Here is a 26,289-nt window from a genome sequence, read left to right as displayed (position 1 = left end):
GACTGGAAGTGGAAATACTGATACATCAATCTACCTTACTCCAATTTAGGTAAACCCATACTAAGGGTGGCACAAGTAACTTTTTAACATTTTAATATTTCCTACCACTTCTGTTTTAGGTAATAATTCGCCTCCACAGATACAATAAAAAAGATCAGTGTTGAAAAGGATGGTTAACATTTTTTTTTTTTTTGGTTTTTAGGGCCGCACCGGTGGCATATGGAGGTTCCCAAGCTAGGGGTTGAATTGGAGCTGGAGCTGCCAGCCTATACCACACACAGCAACACCAGTTAGGAGCTGTGTCTGTGACATATACCATAGCTCATGGCCTCCTTAACCAACTGAGTGAGGCCAGGGATTGAACCCTCATCCTCATGGATGCTAGTTGGATTCATTTCCGCTGCATCACAACAAGAACTCCTGATGGCTCACATTTAAATATGAATACCATAACACTAGTTTGAAGAAAAAGGGAAAATATACCAAGACAAGGATATTAACATACTTGATACAAAATAATAATAATCAGTATTTAATGTTTCTAAATCTTTTCAACTATGTATGAATCATATGTAAAAGATGATGGCATCTAACTTAGTTGACATAAATTTATCTCCTCACTTGGAGATTAAATAATTACAATAACCAGTCTTTTAAGAGATTTTAAAATAGGCATTTTGATTTCATGAAGTTTTATAAGAAGTCCCAAATAACTAAATATTTTAAATGACTTTACTATAGCAAAATAGCATGACAAAGTCATATTGCAGAAAAATGGCATAGAAAAAGCCTTTTGAAAAATTCGTCTTAAAAACAAAGACTATAAGAAAGAATAAAAACAAGTCTTATGTGAACTTAGAAATAATACCAAATTGAAAACCATATAAAAATTAAATGCATAGTAGTAGCATAAAGAATTATCATTAATTTACAACATGATTATTAAAAGCTTTAAATGATTCTGGTAAATTTTAAAAGTCAAGTCATGAAAACACCTACTCTTTATAGTGTACCTTTCTTCCATGAAGAAAGCCCTTTCTCCAACTGGTAGTTTTCGTGGTTTGTGGCCTGTATGCTCTATGTATTTTCAGCCCTTAAATAAATTCAGTATTAGATAATTATTTCAGATGCATAAAATAAGGCAAATGATTTGATAAACAATTTCTATCTTATACCTATCAAAAGCCTTAAAAATAAATTACCCAAATTACTTTTCCCTCCTGCTATATGATTCTTTGTCCTATCTATCTATCTATCAATTTATCTATCCATCCATCCATCCATCCATCTATCCATCATCATTGGAGAAGGCTTAAAAAAAGCAAAGTGTACTCCAGATATATGATTGACTTATCAAGTAATAAATGAGGGCTTGCCATATGCCAGGTACTCTCTTAAATGCTTTTACATGTTTAAACTTTCTAAACCATCTCTTTAAAAAGTATGTTTTCACTAATAAAAATATTCTACCTCATACTCTTTATAAAGGCTAGTACTTTACTTTTTGCAATACCATTCTGGTCAAAGCTGTGATCCGAGGAGACTCTATACCTGTTTCAACAGTGATATCATTGTACAAAATTTTTGAAACACCTCTTCTTACTAAAAGCTTGTGGCACATCTCTATGTACATTCTCAGTAATGTACATAGAATGTTTAACCTTGGAGAGAATTAGATTTTGGAAAGAATAAATTATATCTAGGGAAAGATATGGTGTTTGATATCAAGTTGGATAAGAGCACTAAGATATGACTAAAAAATAATGTACTTGGTTTTTCTCGTGTAATTTACCAGTTCTTCTAAGGCAATTTTAAAGATTCAAGAAAATTTTACTTGTGGCACTGTTAAAATAAATACCTTGCTTCCCCAAGTATGCATATATTCATACAAGTAAACATTTTACAAGTGTTTTACTTTATTTCAAGCATTTTGCCAAAAAAAAGCAAAGGAAGACTGATTCATAATAAAATATCAACATATATTTCTTTAAATTATTGATTTTTTAAGCTGAAAGGGATTTGCACGATTTTATACTACTAGATTCCATACTTCACAGATGAAACTAATTCCCCAAAAGGCATGGTAATTGCCAACACGACTTAGCAAATTAGTGGCAGAGCCAAGAATAAAGCCCAAGTCTCCTGTCTTCCATCTGGTATTCTTTCTACTACTTGCACTACCCTTTATCTGTGGATCAAGAATTGTACCAAAGAGGAGAAATCGTTTCAGCCTTTCAAAATAATTGAGAAATTCCCTTGTAATCCAGTGCTTTTAACTTTTTACTGATCACCTAAGAAAACGATCTAATACTAGGGGGGATTAAATATATATCCCAATATATAGACAAATTCTTTCACTGGTAAATTATCAATTTAAATTTCTTTCAGCTATGCTTAGCGTTCTAACACCCAATGCTATAGAAACAAGCTGTATTCAATCTAAACACCATCAAAATGAAAGTAAACATATGCATATGTAATAATCATTGTTCCAAATGAATATAAAACATATCTAACTGCTGGGAATTTTGACTTGAAAATAAGAAACCACATCCACAGCTTTAACAGCACACACAATTTCAATTCAGATCACTCAGAAGAAGCCTAAATGTTCATTAGATAATAATCGCTTCTTGGAAAAGATCAGTGAATGTATGTCTGGAGTGATGTCAGGGATTCTTAGGCAATGCTGGATCCTTAACTTGCTGTGCCACATTGAGAACTCCTGTCAGAGAAGAGCTCCTTTTATAACCATTTTTAATCAGAAGTATAGCTTCAGTCAAGATTTATAGAAAAGTTTAATGAGCCATAGGGAACATTTTTCAGCTAGTTACAGGTTTGGGTTTACTTACTAAATTTATATTTGAAGTTTTCTATCTTAGTTACATAATTGAAGACTTTAGGCCAGAACTTTTTTCCACAATAATGATGAAGCGAAATAATTAGAATTGAAAATTTGGAATCCTTCATTGGGTATTTTATAACTTTACATAAATTTGTTTAAAACATGCCTGATTTTGGTTTACCGGGAAAAAAATGTAAAACAATTGCAATTAAAATGCATGTAGTTTTCTTCCTCAACTTTTAATTACTTTTAAGTAGGCACTTTAATACCAGAATAAACTTTTCAAGAAAACGGTTGATTTCTAAAAAATATCTCAGACTGGTCTGAGGTAAAATCTACAGTGAAACATGACTGAGGTGTGACTGGATTAGACTGCTACTAATTTTTATGCATCAGTATGAAAACAAATGAAGAGGACTACAAAATACAAATATGTATGTGTAATTTAAAGTGCCTTAGGGGGCATTCCTGTCATGGCTCAGTGGTTAATGAATCTGACTGGGAACCATGGGGTTGTGGGTTTGATCCCTGGCCTTGCTCAGTGGGTTAAGGATCTGGCATTGCCGTGAGCTGTGGTGTAGGTTGCTGATGCGGCTCGGATCCCACGTTCCTGTGGCTTTGGTATAGGCCGGTGGCTACAGCTCAGATTGGACCCCTAGCCTGAGAACCTCCATATGCTGCGGGAGCAGCCCAAGAAATGGCAAAAAGACCAAAAAACAACAACAAAAAAAAGTGCCTTAGGAAATTATCTTTCAGATTGATAATTTAATATTGCATTTAGCTAAAGAATAAAATATTGTTGGGGAAAATATTTTTTATGAATCACTTTATATAAACTTGAGAATAGTAAAACTTAACATTTCTGAATATAAAAGAGACTTTAAAATTTTTGAAAATGGATTAAAGTGAAAAATATATCTTAAAAAACAAAAACTACACTGCAGTTTCTGTTGTGGTGCAGTGGAAATGAACCCAACTAGTATCCATGGGGACTTGGGTTCGATCCCTGGCCTCACTCAGTAGGTTAAGGATCCGGTGTTGCAGTGAGCTATGTAGGTCACAGATGGGGCTCAGATCTGGCATTGCTGTGGCTGTGGTGTGGATGGGGAACTGTAGCTCTGATTTTACCCCTAGCCTGGGAACTTTCATATGCTGCAGGTGTGGCCCTAAAAAGCAAAGAAAAAAAGAAACATACCATTTATCCAGTGTATAAATTATCATTTACAACAGGGTTTAATATTAGCATGATGACATATTTTTATAGTTTGACAGTCAATCAAGTATTATTACCTAACACCAGGGAACACACCTTAAAATGGAAGGAGACTGTTTAATGTTCTTTATATCCATTTCACAACTTTTTTCCCCAGTTCCAATTCATTTATGAGTTATTACATTACTATCAAGGTCATCGACTTTACTTTCTTCAATATGCATGAGTCTATTCAACTTTGTGTCTCTGTAATCCTCATCTTCCATTTCTCTGACTGAATCCACTCCTTTCATAGTACTAATTCCAAAAAGATCTTCAGCTAAAATGCAGTCTGAATTATTAGTCAATCTATTGCCACTATCAATTCCAACTGGTTCATTCTCTTCTTCATTTGTATCTATAGGATCATAAAGTTCAGGTGTGAAATAGATAGATTCATCCTCTGCTTCTGTTTCAGAAGCTCTATCTGAAGTGGGAAGTTCAGCTTCTTCACTTACTGGAGATAACTGATTATTTGGATTCAGGGCGTCTTCACAGGGCAGCAGCTGTTCAGAATGATTTTTATTAGGAAGAGTAGCATCAATCTTTTCTGATGGAATAATAGTTTCTGATTGAGGGCATGGTCCAAATGACGTGTTTGTTGTCACAGCTGAGGACTCACACTTATCAGAGAGTGGCAAAACAGCCTCATCTTCTTTTTCTGTTTTAAAAGAGGATGAACTAGAGGCATAGTCCTCTGATGATTTAAACTCAGGTGTTACAGTCAGAATTTTACCAGTGAGATGCTGTCCCAAAGAATTACTGCCAGACCAGCTAACACTCTTTGTCTGTTTGTTGAAGGTTGGGCTTTTAGATCTGGAAATCACAATTCTTTCTGCTCCCACTGCCTGGGCAGACCCTTCCAATACTACTGGATCATCTATGAATACAAAAATTTAAGAGTGTTAACTTTCTGCTCATATCCTAAGAACCGTCATATTAAAATGGTTTTTGTTAGAAATAACTATATAAGATACATAATTTAGAGCCCATAACAAATAGTAGCAAGACTTACACCTTAGAATATAAAGCTTAACATGTTAACTCTGAAAGGAATTCTAGGTCTCCACTGATTCCTAGCCAAGTTATAAAGCTGTCTGGTAAACTATCAAATTCCACACCAGGGACCTCAGAAGTGAACAAGAAAAGGAAGGGTAAAAAGGAAGAGGAAAAGGGTTGAGTAAAGGAGGGAACAAGCTGTAAAAATACCTTAAAAATCTACTAACCAGTGACTAAGAAAAACTGACCTAGTCTAATTTCCTTAAAGAAACCAATAACCACTAAGACAAGTTAGTTGCTTAAAGTTAAAAGTTGGCTGGTAATCAGACCTAGACTATAACCTATTTTGTGATTACCAGCATAATGGTCTAGAATTCATTATAATATTTAGTTAGGTTAGAAGCATATACTCTAACATAAATATATTTTAGAGAGTTCCCATTGTGGCTCAGTGGGTTAAGAACCCAACCAGTATCCTTGAGGATAAGGATTCAATCCCTGGCCTCACTCGGTGGGTTAAGGATCAGCATTGCTGCAAGCTGCAGTATAGGTCACAGATGTGACTTGGATTCTGCGTTGCTGAGGCTGTGGTGTAAGCTGGCAGCTGAAGCTCCGATTTGACTCCTAGCCTGAGAACGTCCATATGCCTCAGGTTTGGCCATAAAAAGAAAAAAAAAATTTTAAAGTGATATATTTAACTACTATCAGATGTTAAGTAAAACAATTAAAATAGTATCCAATGATAGAGAACACAGTTTTGCAAACTTTTTTATAATAGGCTAGAGAGTAAAAATTTTAGACTTTGTGGGTCATGTTGTATCTGTTGCAACTACTCAACTACGCCATTCTAGTGTAATATATGCAACTACTTCACCTCTGCTGTTGTGCTCAATACATAAATGATTGGTTCTGACCTCATTCCATTAAACTTTACTTACAAAAATAGACAGCAGGCCAAATTTGGTCCATAGGCTGTAGCTTGCCAGGTCCTGGTATATATTACATCTAATATATTTTGAATTATATTCTCATTGTCTAAATTATATTCCAATCTACTATATTATGGTATATTTTAAAATATTTTTATCATTTAAATAAATGACTCTCACTACCCTAAACAAAGAAATTCATGTAAGACAAGTATCTATGAATTAGGCCAATTTTTAATATAGCCTTTAGAAGAAAATTACCATTTACGTAACACATTACAGTGCTGTGGTATTTATCACATTATCATATCTTTACAACCCAACCTGGTTAGATAGGTAGGCAGATATCACTTCTACTAAGACTCAAAAAGTTCAGTGACTTGCTCATGGGGTCATAAGGCTCATGAGTGGCAAAGCTTCTTAGTGGAAAATCAGAAAATATGCATAGGTTTCCTGACAAAATTTGTTCCCATTCCAATCTATCTTGTTTTTTGTTTTTTGTCTTTTTCTTTTCTGGGGCCGCTCCCACGACATATGGAGGTCCCCAGGCTAGGGGTCTAATTGGAGCTGTAGCCACCAGCCTAAGCGACAGCCACAGCAACACGGGAGCCAGGATCCGAGCCACCTCTGCAACCTATACCACAGTTCACGGCAACACCAGATCCTCAACCCACTGAGCAAGGCCAGGGATCGAACCCACAACCTCATGGTTCCTAGTCGGATTTGTTAACCACTGAGCCACGACGGGAACTCCCTATTCCAATATACCATACTATTCCATTATTTTATGATAACGCCTTATGTTACAAACCAACATATTTAAGGACATTAATCTAGAGCATAGCAGATATCATTTTAGATATAAGGAAAGACTTCACTACCAAGTGTAAATGGACAGAACTTTTATATTTTTCTCGTTTCTGGAGATGATGCCACTTGGTAGAGATGGACTTTTATGTATCGTTTCAGGATATGGTAGTTCTTAGACACACATTTTTGCTTTACCTTCCCTAGGATATTCTGGTGATCGAGAGCGTGCTGCTTCTAATAAAAAAGTTGAGGTATTGTCTTTCAAACAAGCCACTGAAAATGTAGACTCGTTGTCCTGTACAGGTTTTCTGTCTTTGGATACATTGATGATCTTTTGGTGCTTTTGGGAAAATTGAGCCAAGGACTCCAAAGCACTCTCAAAGGTTGAATAGTGCTGAATCAGCTGCCGTACCCACTTAGAAAGTCCTAAGGAAGAAAGTAAACCCAGGAAAGAAACTTTGGTTATTTAATGATGATATTATGTATTAAGCAAAAAAAAGATAATTTTTCTGGTGAAGTAATCTACTTCGAATTTAGAGTGAAGAGAATGGTTCTCATCATTCTTCCTGCCTTTTTACCATCATCTGTATAATATGCTAATGTATCAGTAACATTTCTCTTTATCTGCAGTGATTGCCCCAACTGGAGGGAGGGACAAGGCAGTGGGAGTAGAGTGGATACAGGAAAATGTATTATTTGTCAATTTAGAGTAACTGGGGAATACGCTAAATTTAATTTTATCATAATTCCTCACAAAAATCACCTACCTTTTAATTGTAGAGAAAACAGAAGGTGTAAACAACATTATCTTTTATTCCAACTTTCTAATTTGACTCTTTAAGAAAGAATAAATTCAAGATTACAGTCTCACAGGTTTTATTTGGTTCCTCTTCTCCCCCCAATTCCAAATGTACCAAACTATTCAGAGGGTAAAAGGAAAAATAACACTGGTTTACTGGCAAAATGATGACCTAACTGAATACTTATTATATAATTATTTTTAATATATAAATAATTGCATTGTAAAGGACAAGATTTAACCTGTGATATAGGAAAACTGCATAAAAATGAACCACCTTAAGAGTATAAGGGATTTTGGACTATGACTCACTTCAGAATGAGATACAAAATCATACTTTGGACTTTAGAAAAGAAATACTTTCTGCTGAGGTCACTAAAACTATCATCACCTTTTTGGAGTAGTTTAACAAGTCACTATGGTTCTTGAGCTTGAGAGAAAGATAAGACAGGGCTTCCAGCAACTTGAACTTATTCATGGTTTCATTCCAAATGGATTCCTTTAGGTTTTTTTTTTTTTAATGGAATTTTTCTATCAATCTATACTTAATCAAATCGAATTTAAACAAAATTAGTCATTAAAAGAAATTTGTAGGGTTGTGCTATTATTGCCTAGATAAAATTTCACACTTTAGGAGTTCCCATTGTGGTGTAGTGGAAATGAACCCAACTAGTATCTATGAGGATGCAGGTTCGATCTCTGGCCGTGCTCAGTGGGTTAAGGATCCTGCATTACTGTGAACTGTGGTATAGGCTGCAGACATGGCTCGGATCCCACACTGCTGCAGTGTAGACCGGCAGCTGTAGCTCCAATTTGATTCCTAGCCCAGGAGCCTCCATATGCCACGTGTGCAGCTCTAAAAAGCAATCAATCAGTCAATCAATCAATCACACTTTGTGAGTCTCAGAAAGAAATGAAAACCTTACAGAAATTACGAAAAATATTTAATTCAAAAAAACCTCTCAACAAATTTAAACCATAAGAGAAATTTCAGTTCTAGATTTTAAAATAAGAAAATAATTTCTTTAAAGTTTTTATTTTGTATGCTTGGGGAAAATAATTATATCAAATAAAAATATGAAATTATCCCAAATTGAAAATTTTTAGTATTACAGTCAACGCTTTCATTTTGACCTTTTTTGATCAAAGAAAGTCTTTTCAGTAAGATGTCAGTTTGCTTTTGAAAACTTGGAAGAATCTGAGCTCCACCTGCTGACTAAACAGAAGCACTTAACATTTGCTTTTGGCTATCTTAGCCTAAGCACAATGGCTTGCTTTACAAGGAAAGCAAAGAAAAGCAGCATTTTGTGCTTCAATCCAGGGGGATATGTTTGTTTGTTTTTGTCTTTTTAGGGCAGCACCTGTGGCATATGGAGGTTCCCAGGCTAGGAGTCGAATCGGAGCTGTAGCCACTGGCCTGCACCATAGCCACGGCAGCGCCAGATCCAGCCGAGTCTGTGACCTACACCACAGCTCACAGCAACCGGATCTTTAACCCACTGAGTGAGGACAGGGATCGAACTTGCGTCTTTATGGATACTAGTCGGATTGTTTCCACTGAGCCACAATGGGAACTCCTAGGGGGATATATTTTAATATTGAATCAAATATAGTATTTAGGCTCTGAAATATAAAAAGTAGAAACCAATCAAAAATTTATTGTTCCATTATATTATTACATGAACTTTTTAGCTCTAAGGATAACAAAAAAGGTGAAAGTATTTCCAACAGTTCTTTAATAACAGATAAATTCCTGTTTGTTTCTAAAGGGACTGTGCTACTGCTGGATGAAAACTATAGGCATATAGTATTTGTTCATTTGAGCGGAGAAAAAAATGACCATCTATTTGATCTTGTAGCATGCAGTGGTACTTCTTTTCTTCTTAGAAAATACTAGCTCTGACTAGTATAAATTCTAAAACAACTGAGACATTTCTAAACAAACACAACAATAAAACTCATATAATCCAGAATGAAAGAATAAAAAGAATCCTAAGCAGCCAAAAGACTGCTAGCTTGCTTCAATATAAAGATTTTAATATTCTGGGAAGTTCATTTCTGTGGAATGGCTTTTTCCCTGACAATGCTAAACAGATTAATATTACATTGGCAGTTAACCAGACTCTCCTCTATAAAGATTTATTTTTTTTGTAAACACATAAGCATTAAAAGGCTAGGTTTCCAGTCAATGTGAATTTTTCCATGTTTGATCTGGTAATTCAAATGCTCTAATACTTTGTCTTTAAAAATGGAAGTCATTAAATGCCAAAGACTGCTTCTAATTCTTACTTAAAGCCCAGCTGAGAATCTTACCAGATATGTATCGATTTGGGTTACTCCTGAAACGATCATCCACTAGAATCAGAGCTCCCCAATCATTTTTGTGTCGAATACACCTATAAAAAATAGGAAGAAAATCTAACGAACATTGGAAATAAAGCCAAATTTCTGGTGGGATAGATAGAAGATTTAGAAAATCAATGATGTGTCAGGTATCTAACTCAATGATATGTCCTTTAATCAAAATCATTATTCTGAGTAAGGTTATTAGAAACTACTCAATATAATGTACCAAAGCAGGTGTGTCAACAAACCCACTTTCACCAACTATTGATAATATATCCAAAAATATTATATGCATTCTATTTTGAAAGTCAAGAAAATTACAGAAAATATTTCTCAAATGTCTTCCTTATATACACTATTTTTTGCCATAAATATTATATCGGCTATAGATTTTATTCTAGTTTAATGAGTTTTTATCATGAATGTATACTTTTGTAAGAAAGATCTGTACCAATTGATACAATCATATAGTTGTTCTTGTTAAACTGTTAATAGGGTAGTTTACACTGGCAGAATATCAAATATTGAACTAGCCTTTCTTTCATTCCTAGAATAACCACACATGGTCATGGTACATTATTTTTTTTATATAGCTAGGTTCAATTTGCTAATTTTTTAATATAAAAATTATAAAATTTAAAAACATTTAGTGGGTTTTAGTACATTTATAAGGTCGTCCAACCTATATCACTACCTATTACAGAACATTTTTATCTCACCAAAAAGAAATCCCATGTCCATTTGTCACTCCCAGTTACCTGGATTGTTCCCCCTAACCCCTAGCAACCATTAATTTACTTTATGTCTTTAAAGATTTACCTATTTTGTTGTTTTCTTTTGTTCTTTTTTGGCTGCATCTGTGGCATGCAAAAGTCCCCAGGCCAGGGATCAAACCCGCGCCACAGCAGCAACCCAAGCAAGCCACTGCAGTGATGATGCCAGATACTTAACCTGCTGAGCCAAAGAGAACTCCAGATTTACTTATTTTGGACATTTCATATAACTAGAATGATACCCTATATGGCATTTTGTGTTTGGTTTCCTTCATTTAGCATGATGTTTTCAAGGGTACTTGTATTGTGCATCAGTATTTCATTTCTTCTTACGGCTGAATAATATTCCATTGTACGGCTATACCACATTTTGTTTATCCATTTATAAGTTAATGAGCATTTGGGTTGTTTCCATCTTTTGACTATTACGAATAATGCTGCAACAAACATTGTGTATAAGTTTTTATATGAATATATTTTTAAAATGCTCTTGCGTATATACCTAGAAATGGAATTGCTAAGTTGTATGGTAACTTTTTGTTTAACTTTTCGAGCAACTGCCACTTTTTTTCCCCAAAGCAGTCACACAATTTTACATTCCTACTAGGTATATATGAGATTTCCAATTTCTCCAAAGTGTCACCAACACTTGTTATTGTCCATCATTTTCAATATATGAACCACAAGAGGTGTGAAATAGTATTTCACTCTGGCTTTGATTGCATTTCCCTAATAAATTATGACGGTTTCATGTGCCTACTGTCCATATGTATCTTTTTTTTTGGGGGGGGATGTGTATTTAAATTACTGGTCCAATTTAAAATTGCACTATTTTTCTTTTTATTTATTTATTTATTTTTGTCTTTTTGCTATTTCTTTGGGCCGCTCCCGGCATATGGAGGTTCCCAGGCTAGGGGTCGAATCGGAGCTGTAGCCACTGGCCTACGTCAGAGCCACAGCAACTCGGGATCCGAGCCGTGTCTGCAACCTACACCACAGCTCACGGCAACGCCAGATCCTTAACCCACTGAGCAGGGGCAGGGACCGAACCCGCAACCTCATGGTTCCTAGTCGGATTCGTTAACCACTGCACCACGACGGGAACTCCTGATCTATTTTGAGTTAACTTTTAAATATGGTGTGAAGTAGGGGTCTAACTTCATTCTTTTGCATGTGTTTATCCAATTATCCAATCATGATATGTTAAAAAGACTTTTCTTTCCTTATTGTCTTGACACTTTTGCCAAAAATTCATACACTGTAGATATATGGGCTTGCTCCTGGACCTTCAGTTTTATTCCTTGTTCTACATGTCTATTTTACGCTAGTACAACATAGTCTTGATTATTGTAGTTTTGCAGTAGGTTTGAAATTGAACATGGTCAATTCTCCAAATTTGTTTTTTTTCCAAGACTTTTGTGGCAATTCTGGGTCTCTTTCAATTTTCATATGAATTTTAGGATAATCGTCTCTATTTCTGCAACAAATCCAGCTGGAAATCTGGTTGGGATTGTATTAAATCTATATATCAATTTGGGGGATTGTCCTATCTTAACAATAGTAAGTCTTCCAATCCATCATCATGGAAATCTTTCATTTATTTAGAAATTTCTTTCAACAATATTTTGAACCTTTCAGTGTACTTTCATTCAAGTTATTTCTGGAGTTCCTACCGTGGCTCAGCAGTTAATGAACCCAGCTAGTATCCATGAGGATGAGGGTTTGATCCCTGGCCTCACTCAGTGGGTTAAGGATTTGGACGTTGCTCTGAGCTGTGGTATAGGTCGCAGATGCGGCTTCGATCTGGCATGGTTGTGGCTGTAGTAGCATGGCTGGCGGCTGTAGCTTGATTAGATCCCTAGCCTGGGCTCTTCCATATGACACGAGAGTGGCCTTAAGAAGAAAAAAAAAAAAGTTATTTCTAAGTATCTTGCTTTTTCTTGATGCTACTTTAAATGGTATTGATTTCATTTTTAGATTGTTCATTCCTAATGCATAAAAATGCAACTCACATTTGTACAGTGACTATGATATCCTATAACCTTGTTGAACTTGTTTTAGGAATGAATTCCTCAGGATTTCCATGTAGAATATCATGTCATTTGCAGATTTAAAGAAAATTTACTTCTTTTTCAATTTGCATATCTTTTATTTCTTTTTCTTGCCTTACTGCTTTGTCTAGAACCTCCAAGACACTAATGAATACAAGTGGTGAGATTTTATTTTATTCTCAAACTAAAACGCTGGTTGGAAGCTCTGTGTGCATAGGTGGGGCTTATAGGGTGGGAGTCTGCAGTAAGGTAATCTGGTAGAAACTGAGCCACTCTGTTACTACTTGTAGGCCCTTATTCAGGGGTACTCAACTTTCCTAGAGAGGAACACTGTACTTTCCTGCCTTGGAGATGTAGGGAGACTTTTCTTACCTCCCATCTTAAATACATTCTTAGCTGTACCTGTGGTTAAATATATGGACTCTCGGTTCCATTGTGGCTCAGAGTTAACAAGCCTGACTAATATCCAAGAGGAGGTGGGTTCGATCCCTGGCCTCATTCACTGGGTTAAGGATCTGGCATTGCCATGAGCTGTGGTGTAGGTCGCAGACGCAGTTCAGACCCATCATTGCTCTGGCTGTGGTATAGGCCAGCAGCTACATCTCTGATTTGAACCCTAGCCAGGGAACTTCTATATGCCACAGGTGTAGCCCTTAAAAAAAAAAAAAAAAAAAAGTCAGATGTGATAAATTGAGTAATAAAAATAAAAAATAAATAAATAAAAATGTGAGTCTCTATTCTATCTAGAGAGCAAACATGGGTGGGGGAGGGGGATATCTACTTCTTGTATTAACTTGCAACCAATCCTCTTTAGTTTAACCCTACTTTAACTGATACTTTAGAGTATTCCAAAGTCCCAAGTTTTTCCATGCTTAAATCTGGAGGATCTTGCTAGTTTTCATGACTATAGCTTGCTTGCTTGCTTGCTTGCTTGCTTTCTTTCCTTCTTTCTTAGTCTTTTGAAACTAGCTTATTTCATGCAGCATAGTGCCTTTGAGTGTCTCCAAGTTGTTGCTTATATGAATAGCTTGTTCCTTTATACTGTTCCTTCCAAATACTTCCATTGTATGGATATAACACAGTATGTTTAGCCATTTATCTGTTGAAGGACATGTGGGCTGTTTCAAGTTTTTGGTGATCATGAATAGAGCTGGTATAAAAACCTTCTGTACAGGTTTGGAGTAGACATGTGTTCATTTCTCTAGAGCAGGGGATGCTCATCTTTTTCTATATATAGCTGGACAGGAAGTATTTTAGCTTTGTGGGCCACGCAAACTCTATTGTAACTAGTGTAAGTTTAGCCACAGAACATACAAAGGGAGTAATATGGCTTATTCCAATAAAATGTTATTTACAGAAATAAGCAGTGTACTGGACTTTATCTACTGGCCACAATTTCCTAATCCATGCTGGGTTATAAATACACAGGAGTGGGGTTGCTGGGTCATTACTATGGGTATACGTGAGTATGGATTTAAATTTCAGCTTTCTCTTGCCTGCTAAGTCTTTCAATCATTCACTGTTTTCTAGTGTTCAAAATTCATTGACAGTTCATATGTCACTGTCTCTTCTATCATTCTTTTTAACCTCGTAGGCTTGACATTTTTATTCCTTTACCATGATGGGATTCTGAGAGGGGGTGAAAATTAACATAAACCTTTCATTTTTCCACAGAGACGTTCAAAAATCTAAATTTTAAATAACATTCTTTTGTGCTATTTTAAAGTAACCCATAGGTTCTGAGACATTAGACAAACCATAACATTGGATAGATAGGAAGATAGATATTGCCAATATTATAGAATAGTGTTGAAAATCAATGCGAAGTCTATTTTGGTTCTACTTTGGTTTATGTTTAAAGTGTCCTATGGCAGAAAGGCATTTAAGTTAACACAACTGTTCAGAGAAAAAGGTTTCACCTTTTCTTCTTTCTATTGTTTTTATACTGACTTGCTCAAATGAATTATGCCCACTTGAGACAAAGATTATACTCTGGTAAAGCAGATCCATTAGGAAACTTATAGTGCAGTTGTAACCTGGCCACAAAACCATCTGGTACATTCCTGAAGGCTGTTATTACATTTCATGGACTTATATTACCTCAAATACTCTAACAGTCCCATGTGGGCTTAAAAAAAGAAGATAACATTTTTTTAAACCCAATTTGTTTCTACTTACTTTAGATCTTCTAGCCATATCCCTTAAAAGAACAGTGCTTTCATATAAGCACCTTTTATGTCAATCAACACACATTATGAGTTTTATCAAATGATGTGAAACATTAACTTAATTTTTTTAGTTGTTAATACTGACTCCCTGAAAATCACTATGATGACAGTTGGTCTATCCATTTTTTAATTAACAAAATACTGAAACTACAGTATTATACATCAGTTTTATAAACATATGCTTCTTATGAAATTCTAAAAAGTATGTTCTGAAGTTCTAGAAACTCTTTGGCCAATATGGCATATAGCTGGAACAGCAATGAACCTGGCATTTTACACAAATTCAATAAGCATTCGTTTGCATCTATGCCCCAAGATAAGGCACAGCTGGCCACTGAGCACGTAAAAATGTGTAATATATGTTTAGGGAAGGAGACGGATATATAAAAAGACTATCCCAATACACTAAGATATACGCTCTAATAGAGATTAGTATAAAATGCTACGGGTTTCCTAAGGAGTAAATAACTCTAAATGGAGAAACGGAAAAAGGTCTTCATAAAGGACATGACCCCGTCCACTAAGTTTTGATTCGCAAACTTGCCAAATGAATTGTATGGCAGTTTGTATGCCAAGGCAGAGGGTAATGAAAGGATGTGGTATATTTAATAGTTTAAGAATGAAATGTTTTCACTTAATGGAGAGAACTATAGTGGAGACAGGTAGGGCCTAAGGATGAAAAAGCAGGTCTTAGGGTTTTAAATGTGGATGTAGACATGAAGCCTCATGTAGTCTCTGTGTGATAGTAAACAAGTAATTTCATCTCTCACAACCTGTTTTTCATATATGTAGAAAAGATTTATAAATGATGAAGTAGGATACAAACGTACTTTTGCTTCAAATGGTTTCTTGAAATTCAAGACATTGCTTATATTAAGAGGAACAATCATCAACGGAGATAAAAATATTTATTTTCCTGAAATTTCGTGAAGAAAAGTCAAGAATTTAAAAAATATTCAAAAAAAATATTCAGGCTCCCCTATAAACTATTTGCTGAATATTAAAATTCAAACAAAACAAAATTAAACAGGTCAGTTAACAAGGAGAGACAAAGTAGATGAAATGCTTCAAGAACAATTTCTAGTGCAATTTGATGCCAAATACCAGTGGGATGTCTAGGCAGGGAAGGGAAGCAACTTAACCATACCAGTGGATTAAACATAGAACTGAACTATTCAGTCTGAAGAGAAATAACTGCAGAATATCATTCTGAAATGATGGGGAAGGGAGTGAGTGATGTGTGCTGGGACTGAAATCTATATGTAAATATGAACTCAAATGCAATCTGGTCTGCTTGTGTGTAAATGACCTAATATGAGTAAACAAGACACCTGAGAAAAATCTAATTCCTGGATGGGTTAGGGTAGGTGATGGCTAGCTATAGGTCTTCTGGTTGAACTGAAAATGTGTCAAATGGCCATATTTTCATGATTTTACTCTTAATTTGTATTCTTCTACTTCAATTATCTGGATTTTATTTGAACAGCTTCACAGGAAAAATTAGTACATGGTTAAACTAATTATAACTTCATAAATAGAGAATAAAAAATGTTAGATTATGAAAAATCTACAGTGATTATAAAGTATTGATGTCCAACAAGATGAAATTATGGTATAAAACGGTGATTTGAAAACTAGTTCCACAAAGCACAAATCCGAATGGGCCAGACTCTTCAGAAAAAGGAGTATTATAACTAAAAATTACTGTTAGTTGGTGCTAAAGAATGTTTTAACTCTTCTTAAATGGTTTGCTTTTTACCCATAAAATCATCATCCAGGTTCTAATGTTCACAAGATAAACACTAAACCCTAAAACTTTTAGTGTTTGGTAGTAAGCTTCTATAAACATTTACTGAGTATTTCTGTTGTATATTCATTGACCAATCATAAATCTTCAAACTTTAGCAAATATTGACTTTTATTCTGGGTTTCATTGACTCTTTCAACTTTCGCTTCTGATTATCTATCATTGAAAATATACCAGTTCCTAGGGTTCTGGTGAAATAAAAAAAATTTCTATCAAATTTATTATAAGGAATAAAGTAGCAAGACTAGCTCTACATGTAGCCCTGGTCAGAGATAACATTATAGTAATGTTACATTAAATTCCACTCCACTTACCTACCTAGGGCCTGGTTTAAGGCCCTGTATGCTTGAATTTCATACCACTGACGACCTGGTAAAAGACCTCTTACTTTTGAGTGCTGGTCATTATATTGTCGCTTTAGTTCAACCTAATGATTCAAAATACAGCAAAAAAACATAGCAGATAATTAAAGTTCACTTTAAAAATATTTATTAACTTCTAACATTTTGGTATCATTTAATTAGGCTGGAAAGATTTATTTTCTCAGTCCTAAATTTTTTTCAGTTCATTTAAAACATTTCTATTCAACTGTACATTACCTAAATTCCAACATGCACACAATTAATTAGCTGTGTGATAACGTCAATCACTTTCATTGAGAAATAATTTATATACATAAAATCCACAACCTTTCAATGTACATGTAGATAAATCAGGTAACCACTACCACAGTCATAATTTGAATATTTTCAGTACCTAAAAACTTTCTCCTATTCCTCTTCAGGCAATTTCCTTCATTACTGACCCTGTTAACCAATGATCTGCTTTCTGTTTTGCCTTTTGTAGAATTCTACATAAATGTTACTATACAGTATGGAATAATCTGTGTCTATCTTTTTTTATTTAGCATAATGATTCTGGAATTCATTCATGTTGAAACATATATTAATAATTCATTTATTGTTTATCCAGCTTGATAATCTCTGCTTTCTAATTGGGATGTTTAGACATTTACATTTAACATAATTATTGTTATGATTTAGTTTAAATCTACAGAAAAGATCCTGTGTTTATGGAATGGAATAATTAGTATTGCTTCAATATCCTTATACCCAAAAGTGATCTACCCATTCAATAAACTCCCTATCAAAATCTCAGTGACATTTTTTCTACAGAGACAATTCTAAAATTTGTATGGAACAACAAAAGACTCCAAACAGCCAGGGCAATGTTAAGAACAAAGCTGGAGGCAACACACTTCCTAATTTCAAACTATAACAGAACTTTAGTTTTGTAATCTAAACAGTAGAGTACTGGCATAAAATCAGAAACTTAGGATAAGGGACTATAATAGAGAATTCAGAAATAAACCCAAGCCTATTTGGTTGGCTAATCTTTGGACAAGGGCATCAAGAATAGACAATGGGGGAGTTCCCATCGTGGCTCAGTGGTTAACAAATCTGATTATAAACCATGAGGTTGAGGGTTCGACCCCTGGCCTCACTCAGTGGGTTAAGGATCCAGCGTTGCTGTGAGCTGTGGTGTAGGTTGTAGATGAAGGTGGATCCTGCGTTGCTGTGGCTCTGGCGTAGGCCGGCGGCTACAGCTCAGATTAGACCCCTAGCCTGGGAACCTCCATATGCCGTGGGTGCGGCCCTAGAAAAGACGAAAAAAGAAAAAAAATAGACAATGGGGAAAGGATAGTCTCTTTAGGAACGGTGTTGGGAAAACTGGATGTTCACATGCCAGAGAATGAAACTGGATCCTTATCTTACACCCTATATAAAAATCAACTCAAAATGAATTAAATGTCTGATCTGAGACCATAAAACTCCTAGAATAAAACAGGAAAAACCTCCTCGGCCTCAGCAATGATTTTTTTTTTTTTTTTTGGATATGAAACCAAAAGCAGAGGTAACAAAAGCACAAATAAATAAGTGGGATTACATCAAACTAAAATGCAGCGTTTTAGTTTGATGTAATCAAATAAAACAATCTCAAAATTAAAAGGCAACTTAAAAACAGCAGAAAATATTTGTAAACCATACATCTGATAAGAGGTTTATATCCAAAATATATAAGGAATTCATGTAACCAACCAAAAAAAGAGCAAAAAAAATTTGTTTTAATTTGAAAAGAAGTCCTGAATAGACATTTTTACAAAGATGACGTAGAAATGGTGAATGGATATTTAAAAAGGTGTTTAATGGAGTTCCCGTCGTGGCACAGTGGTTAATGAATCCGACTAGGAACCATAAGGTTGATGGTTTGATCCCTGCCCTTGCTCAGTGGGGTGAAGGATCCAGTGTTGCCGTGAGCTGTGGTCTCAGACTCAGCTTGGATCCCACATTGTTGTGGTTCTGGTGTAGGCCGGCATCTGCAGCTCCAATTAGACCCCTAGCCTGGGAACCTCCATATGCTGTGGGAGTGGCCCTAGAAAAGGCAAAAAGACAAAAAAAAAAAAAAAAAAAAAAAGGTGTTTAACATCACTAATCATGAGGGAAATGAAAATCAAAACCGCAATAAGATAATGTGTAGTATCTATTAGCATGGCTATTACCAAAAAAACAAGAGACACCAAGTGTTGGCAAGCATGTGGACTAAAGGGAACCATTATACACTGTTGGTGGGAATGTGAATTGGTACAGCCATTATGGAAAACTGTATGAAGATTCCTCAAAAAAAATAAAAATAGACCTACCACATAATCCAGTAATATAACTGCTGGGTATATATGTAAAAGAAATAAAATCATTGTCTTGAAGAGATATGTGCACTCCTATGGTCATTTCAACATTCTTCACATAGGCAAGATATGGAAACAACCTATGTGTCCACTGATTAATGACTGGATAAAGAAAATGTAGGAGTTCACATTGTGGTGCAGCAGAAACAAATCTAATATCCATGAGGATGTGGTTCGATCCCTGGCCTTGCTCAGTGGGTTGGGGATCCAGCATTGCTTTGAGCTGTGGTGTAGATCACAGACATGGCTCAGATCCTGCCTTGCTGTGACTGTGGTGTATGCCAGCAGCTGTAGCTCTGATTAAACCCCTAGCCTGGGAACTTCCATATGCTGTGGGTGTGGCCCTAAGAAAAAAAAAAAAAGAAAAGAAAAGGTTAAAAAAAAAAGATTTATACACCCCCACACACACATAGTGGAATATTATTCAGCCACAAAAAAGGAAATTCTTCCATTTGCAACAACATGGATGAATGTAGAGGAGGTTACACTAAGTAAAGTAAGGCAGACACAGAGAAATACAGCTAAGACCTCACTTACACATAGCATCTAAAAAAGTTCAACACATTGAACCTGAGAGTAGAATGGTAGTTGGCAGTGGGGTGGAGGAGGGGAGCAGGTGAAGGAAATGGACAGATATTGGTTGAAGAGTATAAACTATCAGCTACTTTCAGATACTAAATGAATAAGTTCTGGGATGTAAATGTATAGCATGGTGACTACACTCAATAGTAACGTAATACATAGACTTGAAATCTGCTAAGACCTTAGGTGTTCCATCACACCCTGAAAAATGGTAACTATATGAAGTGATAGATGTGTTAATTAACCTAATCATAGTAATTTTATAATGTATAACTATATTAAGTCACCCCATTCTACACCTTAAAAATATACCATTTTTATTTGTCAATTATACCACCAAAAAACTGGTTAAAAAAAAAAAGAGGACCGTATGCTGCTGTGGTAAACTATCTGCTAGCCCTGATCCTGGTTTTGGAAAGATGGACCTCTTATTTTCCAATCAGAAATCTTTCATGGCCTCAAAACACCATAAACAAATAACACGGAAAGACAAATGAAAAACTGGGGGAAAAGTTTCGTCATCCAATATAAAATGAGCTCATATACAATTAATAATGAAATCTGACTACTAAAAGTGAATAATCTGTGAGGAAGCAAATCATCAAAGATGAATGATAAGGTGGTTGGTAATCCGCATGAAAAGATCCTCAATTTTACCAATAAACCAAAATATGCAAATTTAACATTTCCATTGTTTTGATTTGCAGGGTACTGATAAATATTTACCAAATGTGTTTATATCTTCCCACAAGTACAGATAGATAATATGTACAAGGATTTCATTGCATCTTTATATTCTAGAAAAATAAGAACCTAAATGTACATCAAGTGGATCAATTAAATATGTTCTATTTATACTGAAATAAATGTTGGGTTATTATATAAAAAGAAGCATTTTTATGTGTTAACATAGAAACTGAGCCAAGATATATACGCTAAATAAAAGAATCAAGTTAAACATACATACAGACACATACAAATGGCCAGGTGTCATGTTAAGAATAGGGACCATAATTTAGAACAATGCCCATTGTAAACCAGCCCAGCAAAGTCTTAAACCAAACCTTGACAAGAACCACAGGGGAGAAAGAGTTTAAAAACTATGTACTTTGAGCTTTTCCCAGATATCCCCCCAAAAGAGGAGATTGTCAAATCGTGCCCATACAAGTACAAGATGATCGGCCATTAATTGAACTGTCTATAAAAACAAAAATCAATATTCTTCAAGGAATCATAATATAATTCAGAATCTCTATTATGTACCATTCACAATGCCCATAATACAATAGAAATTACTAGAAAAATGATCCATAATCAAGGAAAAAACAGGAAGTCAATAGAAAGCAATACAGAAAGGACTCAGCTATTGGAATTAGCAGCAAAGTCTTTAAAGTAGCAGTTGTAAAGAACTTAAAAATACACGGTTTAATGACTGAACTTTAGAGTGTCTCGGCAGAGAACTGGAAATATAAAAAAGATCTAAATGGAAATATTACACCTGAAAAATATAATAACTGAAAAAATTCATTGGATGGATTTAATAGCGTATTGGGAAGGCAGAAGAACAAGTCAGTAAATCTTTTTTTTTTTTTTTTTTTTTTTTCTCCCAGCCGCACCCACAGCATGTGGAAGTTCATGGACCAGGGATTACTTAGTAAATCTTAAGACAGATCAATTAAACCAAATAACTTCATATACACCAAACACATTGGTGTAAAAAAACCACAGCCCTGTTATGAAAGCAGTCAGTGATGATCTAAACAAATTTAAAATTCAGAGCTGAAATAGGACTAATGCATTTGATACAATATTTAGTGCTTCACAGGCTCCACTATTAAAGGAAATCAAGAATTTCCCACTTTCCTCAGTGACTGAATCTACATTCATTTTCTCTATATTCATTTTCTCTCTAGGTAATAAAACACAGAGACTGTTAAATTTCTGCATCTTTTCTGGAAAAGAAATCATAATAAATTCTGCTATCTAGTCCTTGGATTTGATATTATAATCATATCCCTTTGCAAAGAGACTCAATTAATTACAGGACATAAAACTACATTCCTATTAAAAGAAGTATCATACCAAAGGGTAGCACATACTCAGCCTTCATCTGGTCTTCAGAAAAATCTTTAAAATTACATCATCGTAAAAGTGAACTACTTTTATACGAGGTCAGATCATGTGGTATACACAAATCAGCCTGACCTTTTCAAATATATAAGTTAATGAGCTTTCTCCTGTAAATAGTAAAATGCAAGTTTTGAGTGAAAGGAAATTATGTATTATGATTTTACTTTTTTATTAAAAAAAAGGGAATTAAGCTGTTCTCAAGAATGCTTCAGAGTCAATTATGCCTCAATAAAACTTAAAAAAAAAACCTAAGTAAAAAAGAATGTTGTAGAAACATTAAAAATATCACATTTACAATAGAAAAACTGATATAAGAAAGAAGAAATTTTTGGTAACTTTAAAACAATACTGAATTCCATTCAATATTTATTTATAGCGTTGGCTGTGGGCAAGGCATTTGTGATACGCACTAGGAATAATAAAGATGAGCTTACAATATTTTCTGCCCAGCAAGAACAGAAAAGAATATGAGTACAAATAGACATCAAATAAATAAAAGTCTTAAAATATTAATATTGATTAAAGTGTACAGAAGTAAGAGGAGTTTAGGCTATGAATTTGGTGCAAGAGTAAGGAGGGCCTTACCTTGGAAAGGCAAAGGGAATGGAAAAGAGGTCTAGTTTGTAACACACTGTGGAGTTAGAGCACTGAGTGACCAAGCAGATATGGTACTTGTTAAAGAAATCTAGTCTATCTCCAGAGCTTGCTCTCATAAGAGTGAAAACTCCAGGGTGAGGACACAATACAGCATCTCTGAGTGATCTTGGGTAAGTCAATTCGATTGTGGCTTACTTTTCCTATTTGAAAATGGAATGAGTAATAAAATCTAATTAAAATAAAATAAAAAATGGCTCTCAAATTTAATGATAATAATTTATCTACCTGTAACAGACTGCTAATATTGGGAGTTCAAAAACTGACTATAACTCCTAGCAAGTAGTTAATCCAATGTGAAGCAGCAGGAATTGCTCCCTTCAGTTAGTCAGCTTTCAAAGATCCCTTATCTAGTATTCCTGGGCAAGTATATATTAAATGGTATATTTTTGAGTGCAAGCCAAATCAAAGATACAAAGTTATTTTCTTGAAAAAATTTTGGATTTTCAAGATAAATTAACAATTTAGGGGTTCCCTCATGGCTCAGCGGAAACAAATCTGACTAGTATTCATGAGGATGCAGGTTTGATCCCTGGTCTTGCTCAGTGGGTTAAGGATCCGGTGTTGCCGTGAGCTGCAGTGTAGATTGCAGACACGGCTCAGATCTGGCATTGCTGTGGCTGTGGTGTAGGCCGGTGGCTACAGCTGTGTCTCAACCCCTAGCATGGGAACCTCCATATGCCGCAGGTATGGCCCTAAAAGGACAAAAAAAAAAAAAAAAAAAAAAAAAAAAATTTAGAGTTTTAAGAGGTTATGAAACTATTCAAAAGAAAACAAAATCGCTTCAAGATAGTCTATAATACTATTAACCTTTGACAAATATAAATATATAAGTACACTTCTGACAAGTAAAATAGCTTTCAAATTGGTAAATAACACATTTTATATCTTTTCAAAAGAATCTGTACAATTTCTAAATTAAAACTTTATAACTAGAATATAAAGGAAGTAAACTTTCCTTTAAGTGTCATAGAATATGCTTTTTAAAGTAGTATAAATAGTAATATGGCACAATTAGAAATATTAGATAATATTTTATTTAAAAATTTTTTTCTTTTTTTTTTTGGCTGCACTCGTAGCTTATGGACATTCCCAGGCCAGGGATTGAATCCAAGCTACAGCTGCAACCTACACCACAGCTGTGGCAATGCCAGATCCTTAACTCACTGTGCCAGGTGGGGGATCAAACCCACACCTCCCAGAGACACTGTCGGATCTTTAACCCCTTAACAGCAGGAACTCCCTAGATAATATTTTAAAAAAATAATTTCTGACAACTCAGCAATAAAGTATGTCATACTATTTAGATTCTATTAGAATAATAAATACTTTAAAAAAATTCTATCCGACTAGGAAAATAAACATTTCCTACCCCATCTCTCCAGATGTAGCTTAACATTTCTCTATTTTAACAGTATATCCCAGCCCTGAGTTTATCTTCTGTCAGACATAATGGCTTAAGGATTTTCAAATTTTCCTAGACAATGTTAAGACAAATGCTTTATAATGATCACCTTGCCTATGACAACAGTTGCTTCAGGAAATACTAGTTATAAATGACATATTTAGAGATAATAGAGCAAATATCAGATTAAATAAATAAAACTATCACTCCTTGCTCTTTTATTTTTCATTAAAATGAATTAACTTTTACATATGACATTATTTCAACTTTTGTAAATTTCAAGTATTTTTTACAGTCCAAATGGCCCTTAAAATACTGTCAATATTTTATCTAGGTTATCTAAGATAACTAAGTAAAAAGTAAGGAAAAAACAAGAAAAACTTCTGAAAGTAAATATATATAAAGGTTAACTCTGAAATATTTTTAATAATATAAAGAAGACTTTTAAAAAGTAATTTAAAAATTGTCTATGGAAGAACACATTTAATTAGAGAAAGCAAAAAGAAGGGCTTGGAAAAGGTAGAAAGCCAGTACACCTCATTTTAATGACATCAGAATCTATTTCATTGTACACTTAGGAATTATCAGGCACGAAAATCAATGCCCAATTTAAAATGACATAAAGCATATGTGAAAAAGCCAGTTTCTCCTGCCAGCAAATAGCCTAAATGTTAAGTAAACCAAAGGCTGGAAGGGATTAGTTGAAATGTCAAAAGACAACCTTTTACTTTTACCTGCTCATCCCTATAAACACATTCTCATCCCTCAGGCATGCTTTCCAAACAAATAGTTTCAATGTGCAGCAGCAAAGGGCCCATGGCAAGCTCTGCCATCTTGTAACTGTCAAAGAGATTAGTCTTTGATCTATTTGGGAGGTCATGTTCACATTCACATTAGCTATACAGTCTAACAGCATTATACCTGTTGACCAATGCTTCTTTAATGCCTAATGAGACAGACATTTTATATTATGGAAGTTAACTGTGAATGTTTTTTCTAAGTTTTGACAGAAAGTAAACACCATAAAGTGAGCTCAAGTGTGGTTTGGAAAGATGATCTTTTAGCCCAGTTAACATTACTTTTCAAATACATTTTATAAGGCTTTCCCAAAATAGAAAGCTATATTTAATTGTGCACTCTGGAAGGAGTTTAAACCACTTGCTCCCCATCCCAATAAATTAGTGTATGTGTAATTTTGGAGAGGTGTGTGAACAGCAGAGAGAAGGCAAACTCTTTTACCACCGGTTGCAAGCTGAAGGCCTAAAGTCGTTTTTGTGTGGCCCTTACTGTAGCTTAAAATAATCTGAACTATTTGCCAACTCTCAACTGGTTCACTCATTTAAATAATCTGTTTAACTCCTGTAGCAGCTTGTGTTTGCAAATCCATTGGTTTAGATGTTGCACTGATTTACAAAACATTTTTTTTTTCATAACTGGAACTCAACATTCACACAAAATGGAAAACACCCTTAAGATGGTAGTTTCTAGACAACTGAAAATATCTCCGCATCATAAGCTAACCTGATACAAGTAGAAATGAGATCCTAAAAGACAAATAATGAAGACTGAGGTGTGACTTAGGGAATTAGGTAAAAATACCCATACAGCATTCAAGCAGAAGTTACATGAATTTGGATTCTGATTTTACCATTACAATATACTTGAGATCAAACAGTAAGTTCCTTAAGTCCTCCAATGACTCAGTTTTACTGGAGATATTTGAACATTAGATTATTTTTTCAACTTAGTCAAACCCAATAGCTCTGGCCTTAAATAGCTCTGTACAAAAGTAGGCTTTTACAAGTTTTCCAAGTAGCTTCTGAAGAAGTAAATGGTGTGATAAACATGAGCTAGAGCTATAAATATCTCTCTTCACTTTACTACTGCCTCATATGAAAGATAGTAGAATTTATCCCAATTTGTATAAATATGT

The 26,289-nt window shown here is 34.8% G+C and overlaps 1 protein-coding gene across 1 annotated transcript in view; it reads right to left on the bottom strand.

Moving 5' to 3' along the window:
* Positions 1,100 to 26,289, bottom strand: part of BRIP1 (BRCA1 interacting protein C-terminal helicase 1) — a 141,710-nt gene continuing 116,520 nt past the window's right edge. Inside the window, 4 exon segments of the mRNA XM_021067301.1 lie at positions 1,100 to 4,977; positions 7,031 to 7,261; positions 9,948 to 10,030; positions 17,154 to 17,266. Coding sequence (XP_020922960.1) covers positions 4,223 to 4,977; positions 7,031 to 7,261; positions 9,948 to 10,030; positions 17,154 to 17,266 — 1,182 coding nt within the window. The 3' untranslated portion in view covers positions 1,100 to 4,222.

This window comes from Sus scrofa, chromosome 12 (assembly GCF_000003025.6).
Source record: "Sus scrofa isolate TJ Tabasco breed Duroc chromosome 12, Sscrofa11.1, whole genome shotgun sequence".
NCBI classification, from domain to species: domain Eukaryota; kingdom Metazoa; phylum Chordata; class Mammalia; order Artiodactyla; family Suidae; genus Sus; species Sus scrofa.
Note: the sequence above shows the minus strand (reverse complement) of the source record. Positions and strands in the feature narration are given on the sequence as shown.